Genomic DNA, 8576 nt, shown 5'->3' with positions numbered 1-8576 from the left:
AACTTTTTATATACCACGTTTTAATTTTTTGTGTTAAATCATATAAACTTGACAATAATTCTATGTATTAATAATTTAGGACAATTTAGAACATTTTTTTGCTATTTTGCAACAAACAAAATATAGAATATTGAAATGACATTTTGATTTCCATAGTAACGCACATATATTATATTAATAATTTAGTTGCTCGGACCACCTCCTTAGCAACTAATAATAGTGGATTGGATTACGGATTTCTTCCGTAATAACTTTTCATACAAAATAGAATTAACTTAAAATTAATTCAATTCTACTTAAAGATGGTTAAAAGTATTAAAAGAATGCATTGGCATCGTGTTCTGATATATTCTGAAAGTTTCAAATGACTAGCTAGTCGGGAAGTTAGTTAAAAATCAATTGCAAGATTTGTACTGGATAAACCAACACTGGACAAACAAGAATACGAGCTAAGAAAAACGTGGTAAAATAACGAGACAGGCTAGTGAGGGAGTAAGTTGTTTTAATGTTATTTATGTGCTTATAATATAATTTTGACACATTTTCTGCAAAGTAATAATGGCTGTCTTAAAAATATATACTTACCTAATAATATTGGCTTAGACACCTACTAGAAACAAACCTTGAAAAAATACGACGCCGGGCAGGGTGCAAACCTGCATCCATTGAATTTCGGGCGATCTGTTTTTCCAATCAAGCCACCATCGTCTTCTAATTGCGACGAAATTAATTAGGTTCATACAGCTGAAGTGCTTTAAAAATTACGCTAATATTGGCAAACGGCTTTTGTGGTTTGAAACAATTTAACATTTAATAGTTAGGTCCTACTGTTACACCCATGATTATTGAGCCTGTCCCAATAGTCTAAATTACGTAATTATTAGGTGTAACCATGTCACCTGACCTCTAGTCAACAATGGGCGTACGTACGTCCAAAATTACTTGATTATCTGTCAAAATATTCAACATGTACTAAGCACGTAAGAATTTTATCTAATTATAATAATAGTATGTCAGAGAGGAATGTGATTTGCCGAATAAAAGAGACGAAATCCAAAGGAATTTAATAATAAGGAGTATATAAGGGAAGGATGGCAACACTGCTCGATATAAAAAAAGTCAGTCTAGGGTCGCCATTTTAAAGAGGGAACATCGGCCCTCACGACTCGGGAGTAGAAAAACAAATACAAATCGAGCATGGAAGTGAAAAATGGGATACGGAGTGAATGGTCATACATTTAGAGTTGTGAACGATATTAATTTTTAATAACTAAACTAAAATTAAGAGCATAAAACATTTAGAAGTGTAACTAACATGAGTACCTAATCTAAGATTATAAATCTACCAAAATAAAACGAGTTTCATTTAATCTTACCTTGAAACAGATTTAAATTTAGTTTAATTTTTTGTGAATCCCGGGTCCTACCAACATACCCAGCTAGCCACAGGACCCGGGATATCTCAGTACCTATACTCTTTTTTCATTTAGTTCTTGCAGTTAGGTATTCTGTGTCGCCACCTACATATTAAATGTTTCCCTTAGGTATCAGCATTTAACTTCCGACTATGAACTTTCCTGTGTTTCCTCATACTGCTAGAATCACTGCTGCTGTACGGACAATGTTCACATTGGTATGGTTTTTCTCCCGTGTGGCTCCTTATGTGAACTTTGAGATGACTAGAAGTTCTGAATTTACTCTCGCAATAATTGCAATGGTAGGGCTTTTCCCCAGTGTGTTTCATAGTGTGTTTTTTCAGATCGCACTTTGTCAAGCATTTAAACGCGCATACATCGCACGCGAAAGGGGCATCGCCCGAATGCGTTAATTTATGTACTTTCAGATAGCCCGAAGTCGCATATTTATTCGGGCATAAATCGCAAGCGTGAGTTTTTTCTCCCGTATGGCTCTTCGCATGCTGTATTATATCTCGTTTTGCCACACATGTATACGAACAAACAGAGCATGCATATGGTTTTTCCCCGCCGTGTATAAATTTATGTTTTTTCAGACAACTAGGCGTTTTAAACTTGCAAGGACAAACATCACAGGAAAATGGTTTTTCCCCTGTATGTGTCATCTTATGTCGCTTAAGACTGCCAGACTTTCTGTATTTAGCTGAACAAATGTCGCATGAATACGGTTTTTCGTCAGTGTGTGTCATTTTGTGCTTTCTAAGAGCATTTGACGCGGTGCATTTTTTATGACATATATCACATTCAAATGGTCTTTCACCCGTATGTATCATTTTGTGTATTTTAAGAGCACCGGAAGTCGTGTATTTATTTGGGCAAATATCACATGTGTATGGTTTATCGCCAGAATGAGTGATCGCATGCTGCTTAAGGTCGTGTCTTCTTTTGCAATTATAAGAACACACGTCACATACGAATAATTTATCATTAGTAATTACCACTTCATGAATTACGTCTGTCGTTTTCTGGGTATTCGAAAGATCTTTGTCATTTTTACTGAATTCATCGGTTAAACTGGCAGTCGGTTTATTTTTATTTTTACTGCGGGCAACTCCTGAACTACCTTGCGCAGCAATCTATAAAAATACAAACAAGTATATTAAAAAACTCTTTCTATAGAGATGGAGGTAAATGTATGAAATTGAAGCAAAAAAAGAACCACTGATTATATGAGAACTTCACACTACTCCAATGACATTTATCTGCCAGTATACAAAAATACAACACGCAACAATGAGAAAATAAATATGCAAAAATACTACACATCGGCATTATAATTTTGTTGAAAAATCCTAAATATAACAGCAATCAAGTATCACAATCAAAATAAACATAAAAATCTATTAACACTCATATATTGTGTGAGTAAAAATATGAGAAAGGAAACTGAGAAATGTTAATATTTTTGAAGTTTACCAACTTAAGCGTTATAATAATCGTGTAATAAAATATTTTTTTATTCAACGAATAAACAATGAAAACCCCTTTCATATATACGGGCCTGTTATATGGCAATGTTATTCATACAAGTTTGAAACTAGGTACCATTTCTCTTATATTATGTAAAAATTTTGGATGGTTTTGACATCAATTTAGAGATTATATTGTCACTGGTAGGTGAGCATCCCACCAATGGTGAGCTAGAAATACAGCACAGAGGCCCGTTTCATACGGGACGCCGGTGTCGCGCTCGATATAATATAGGAAGCCTTTGTATTCGAATCCTTTAAATTTTGTTTTTGAACGCCCCAGAGTTAATGAGTCAACGCGTGTCCGGTACACTTTTCCGTCGGTCAAATACACCTGTTTTTATTACCGCAACCAGTTTTATGTTCTAATTTACAACGCGAAATTATGCGTTGACTCATTAGCTCTGGAGCGTTCATAAACACAATACAAAGAGCCCTTTATTCGAATACAAAGACCTCCTATGTTATATCGAGCGCGACACCTGTGTCCCGTCTGAAACGGGCCTAAATGTCTGACCATAGAAAACAATGTAAAATATCGCTTTACAAAGTTGATCGAAAATCACGGTGAAATTTCTGTAAAGTACCACAACGCTGTGCTCGAAAGTCTACTAGGGACTATCTCTATGCAGCAAAACTATATCAATCTTAATTTGTACTCTTTTACCTGATTTTGTGGTGTAGTATGTGAAGTGGAGCATTCACCAGCTGTACTATCACAGGTTATTGGGACTTGACTGTCTTCCAAATCCTCTTGGTCGCAGATGCTTTCGTCTTGGGGTTCAACTTTAACATGGGTAGTATCTAATGGGTCGACCTAGGTGTATGAAAATAAAAACATGACTTCAAGAAAAGGGTCTGAAGCGAGCACACGCAACAGAAGTGAGACGACATAATTTGTAACACATGAGTTATTGTTCAAACTGTCAAAAAGGTATGTTTTGAAGTATTCCAAAGTACCTTTGTACCTACCTATAAACTAAAACAATTGCTTTATTCTTAATTTTTTTGTTGAATAAAGTTTAATTTATTAAAAAAAGTGAAACTATATTGTTTAACTGACCATTTCAATAATTTTAATTGTGTCGACAATGAATGTTAGGTCGGTTGCACACCGAAATCGTCCGTCTGGGATAAATCAAACCCGGGCGCAATTTTTCAATTTATTTCAATTTATTTATTTTACATATTGTGCACATTACAAATTATAAGTTTAAGACGTTCACAACGAAATATTATTAAAACAGTATTAGGTACATAACAAAAGAGATAGATCAGTATAAGTTATTCTACAGTATAAATGTGTAAATACAAAAAATATTAATTATATAGATACAAGGAAGTACACCGGATGAGTTAAGAAGATCTTATTTTAAGAATTTATAAAATAACGTCCACCTATACTCATCCTCACGTAGATGGAATATATCAACACCAGAAGCGATTTGGTTGAACAGAGTTTTTGCCCTCCCAATTGGCAGGTTAGTTCTGCTCCTCTGGAGGTGAATGTTGAAACTACCAAACAATCGTTGAAACTATCGTTTGTGCACACAGACGACGCCATGTCGAAATAGTGACATCACGCAGCAAGCTATAACGAATGAAAAAGCAGCTCCGCATATGCGCCGATTCGACATTTTTCTACCTGCTTCCTACGTCGAGTAAAATTTGTTACACACGACAAGCAGGGGTTTTTTTCTACCAAAAATGTCCCACCGAGTTCACATCGTCAAATTCTACGTATTGCAGTCGAGACAAGTAAAGTTTCTATGTACGACAGGGCTAATTTAATTTCGCCAAATATATCACTATTTAATGCAAGCCTTCAAGCCAAGATCAGAAAAGAACTTTTCACTCGCCGTATGATGGCTCAATATTACTTAAAAGCACTCAAATAGTAAAGTTCACTGTGCAAATTTTATTCTCTTCAAATTTCAATGACAGATTTTTTCCAACAACTTCACCACAACACTGGCAAGCAATGTGTATTGAAACTAAAAAGAGTGTGTACTTGACAACGTAACATGCACATTCCAGCAACACATTAGATCCACGCTATTTTAATAAGTGTCTTATAATAATATTGATAAAATAAACTTGATAATAATTGACGAATAGGTACGTCATTCTTATGCTACAAATTTATAAAGTACCTATAATAAAAATATTAACGTGTTTTCCTAAATTTTGCCTGTGATATTTTTACGTAAACACACCTAATTAAGTCTATTGGTACTTCTCACTTAAAAATGTTATATGTTTTGATATTATCGTTTATTATAAAATAATATAGGGAATATATCCCAGATCCCTCAAATTGCTCGGACCTTCGGGGTTATTTATATTATATACTATTTTATATAAAGGTTCTGAGATTTTCTCTCGGTATATGTGCAACTAAAAACATAGTATAAGTTGTAAGAAATATAAATATGTATGTCAGTTATTATTTATTAGCAGAGCCATATGCTTCGCTAGACTTAGCAGGTCGCTTAGCGTCCTAATCTAATAGAAATATGTCTAGGATTTTAATAAAATCATAAAAAATCTAGCCACCATGAAACCCATTGACTTGGTATGCTAGTTACTATATGTAGTAGGTAGTTTGGATAGAGGCATCGTTTTTTCATATGAATGTATTTTAATTGACAAGATATTCTTATTTTTCATACATTTTAGATTATTGCAGTAAAAATAATACGTTTTGTTTATCTAATTGAGGAATATCCAATTAGATTTAAAAAAATGATAAATTATTTCTTGTAAACGGTCTTTTAAGATAATTACCACTCAGAGGAGGTGGGTTCATATGCTTTGCTTAGGAACAAAAATTGTATTTTATTTAAAATTCCAACATGCTTAATTTATTATAAATTTTTTGGCCTTTTGCTGATTTGTAAGTCTTCACTGCCAATGTAAATTTGGGGTCATATCAGGGGCGGCTCTACCTTAAGGGTTCATAGGGACCGTCCACACATCGTTTTGTCAAAAATACGCGTTCGATATTTGTATCACTGTCACAATATACCTACTTAATTACTTGATTAAATGAACTATTTAATTTATTTTATCATACTGGGGAGCGAGTCAAATGACCCCATGGTGAGTGAAAACGCTCGCTGCATGTCGTTGTTCAAAATTTAAAAATGGCAAGTCTATAATAATTATTAATAAGTATTACATAATTAAATTTATATTTTTAAGCACGCTTTTTAGATGGAATTAAGTGACGACTTAGATAATTATATTAATTGTTCTGAAAAATTACTCATTTCCTCAATAATAACATCATTATTATTTTAAATGTCTTGGTATATAATGTATATTAATGATAAAGTAGATACACGGGTGTGTATATTTAATAGTTAATGGCTAAACCCCAACACCTAGAAAGTCATCGAGCCGCCACAGCACGCTACCTTAAAAACAGAAACTTGCCAGTATACTTTCGTAAAGTTTGCGATATCAAGCCAGCAGCCGATAAGCTAATACTCCAATAACATCGAGTAACATAGATACAATGACATTATTAATGGACAGCGCACTCAATACATTAGCTAGCAAGTAAATTCACGCATGGCGACATTCGCACACGTATAGGTAGACGTCACGCAATTCCATTATGCGATATCACGCATCAGGAATTTATAGCAATATCACCTTTATTGTAATGGCGTTAGAACAGTGTTTCTAGTGCCAATGTTCATTTGATCGAACCATTCGGCAGACCGACAAAAAGCATCGGGAATTTATAGCAATATCACCTTTATTGCATTGGCGTTAGAACAGATTATGCCATTCGGCAGACACGACAAAAAAGTGAGTGTCATTTTTTTTCCAGATGCTTCGTCCATATTAATGTCATTGCATAGATACATACACATAATAGACATCGTCACAAAATTACATTGTATAGTTTTGAATACAATTCATATTATGTAGATTATTACTATAATAAATTGACTTGGCAAAAAACGACTGACCTCAATCATGCAGTTTACGTCATCAACATTCTCTTGTTTTATGTAACAATGGCCGGCAGGGCTGTTTGAATACTTTATCGGAACATCAACCCAAGCTGAACTAGGAGGTCTGCCTTCAACATTAGATTGAATTTCCTCTGGCTCACGTTTTATGTCCATTTTAAGTTGTATTTATGTACAATAGTTTTGACAGATACGATACCTACGTTCCGAGAAACATATCATGTTATATCATAGACAAGAGATAGAGATGATAGTGTGAATAGGGATGCCAGTAGGTAGGTAATTATGTAGTCGGCGAAATAAATAATAATTGGTAGCCAAGAACCAGTGTATTGCATATTATTATAATAATTAAAAATGTAAACGAATTAACAGACATCTAACAAGGTATTGATAATAATTATTTACGTATGTCGACATCAGCGAGTTGATATAATTAGGAACAACATTAGTGAGAACATTTAATTAACTTGTGAACCCAACTATAAATATATTTAAAAAAAAAAAATTATAGGTATGTACATAGTGTTGTAAGAGGATAATAATAATATTTAAAACTAATAATTTTATTTATTTCGCAGTAATAATTGGTTAGTCTATTATTAATAATAATATCCTATATGTCGAATAATAATAGTAGGTACTCGTAGTATCACTCGTTGGTTGTAACATTTATTACATTGGGCTATTTTACGAGCTGTTTGTTGGCGAAGTTAAAGCGGGTGATTCAGCTACTGCGATTGTGATGATGACACACAAAACTTTCCATTCGCTGAGAAGCCAACAAGCTAGCGACTATTTTGACAGAACGTATTTTTTACCGGGAGAGCTTTACTGCGCAGACGCAGTAGGCCCACACGCCGGCGTGTAGCGTGTAAAGTTGACCGGCTTTCAACTTTTCTCGGTAGATGGTTTATAATCTGCTTGTTAGCTTGTTCGATTATGACACTTAAAGCCTCAATTACATTGAGCTTCTTTACGAGCTGTTTGGTGGCGAATTTATAATCTGCCTGTAAAGTCGCCCAGTGTAATTATCGAACAAGCTTACAAGCAGGTTGTAAACACTCTACCGAGAAAAGTTGAAAGCCGGTCAACTTTACATGCTACACGCCGGCGTGTGGGCCTACTGCGTCTGCGCAGTAGAGCGCAGTAGCAACCTTCCGGTAAAAAAACGAACTACGTTCTGTCAAAATAGTCGCTGGCTTGTGGCTTCTCAGCGAATGGAAAATTTTGTGTGTAATCACCAAATCGCAGTAGCTGAATCGCCCGCTTTTAAATTCGCCAACAAACAGCTCATAAAGAAGCTCAATGTAATTGACGCTTAAGTGACATTACAGGCAGATTGTAAATTCGAAAACAAGCAGCTCGTAAAGTAACTGAATGTCATTTATGCTTAAGACAGATTCTGGTAAAAACCAATTCCGCAAACGACGCCACACATAAATTAAAATTAAATAAAAATAAATTGGCTGTTTTTAATGTCAATTTATAAAATTATAATAAGCTACATTGGATCAGGGGCTTTATTTAGTATATTTATAGGTCGGCATCCTTTACGGCATTTGCTTAAAAAGCTATACACCAATAATAAATACGGCATTTGCAGCTCTCTGTTTTGTCTATGGCTTAACATGTATTAACGCTGT

At 34.5% G+C, this 8576-nt stretch overlaps 1 protein-coding gene across 1 annotated transcript; it reads right to left on the bottom strand.

Moving 5' to 3' along the window:
* Positions 1-484: 484 nt before the first annotated feature.
* Positions 485-7125, bottom strand: LOC147076609 (uncharacterized). Its single transcript, XM_085941296.1, has 3 exons — positions 6928-7125; positions 3612-3761; positions 485-2551 (listed from the first exon to the last, which is right to left on the bottom strand). The coding sequence occupies exons 1-3, from the start codon at positions 7084-7086 to the stop codon at positions 1541-1543; spliced, it is 1320 nt and encodes a 439-aa protein (XP_085797422.1). The 5' UTR covers positions 7087-7125; the 3' UTR covers positions 485-1540.
* Between the last annotated feature and the right edge of the window lie 1451 nt (positions 7126-8576).

The sequence above is a fragment of the Rhyacophila brunnea genome, unplaced genomic scaffold, assembly GCF_057557595.1.
Source record: "Rhyacophila brunnea isolate RB1 unplaced genomic scaffold, BYU_Rbru_1.0 scaffold_13, whole genome shotgun sequence".
NCBI lineage: Eukaryota > Metazoa > Arthropoda > Insecta > Trichoptera > Rhyacophilidae > Rhyacophila > Rhyacophila brunnea.
The sequence above is the reverse complement of the archived record's forward strand: the minus strand, read 5'-3'. Positions and strand labels throughout refer to the sequence as shown.

What these genes read in the sequence shown, in the direction of transcription:
- LOC147076609 (XM_085941296.1), bottom strand. Translation starts at nt 7,086, where the DNA reads ATGGACATAAAACGTGAGCCAGAGGAAATTCAATCTAATGTTGAAGGC. An exon ending in ACGTAAACTGCATGATTGAG is followed by an intron (nt 3,762 to 6,927) that starts GTCAGTCGTTTT and finishes TCATACACCTAG; the next exon opens with GTCGACCCATTAGATACTAC. An exon ending in ATACTACACCACAAAATCAG is followed by an intron (nt 2,552 to 3,611) that starts GTAAAAGAGTAC and finishes GTATTTTTATAG; the next exon opens with ATTGCTGCGCAAGGTAGTTC.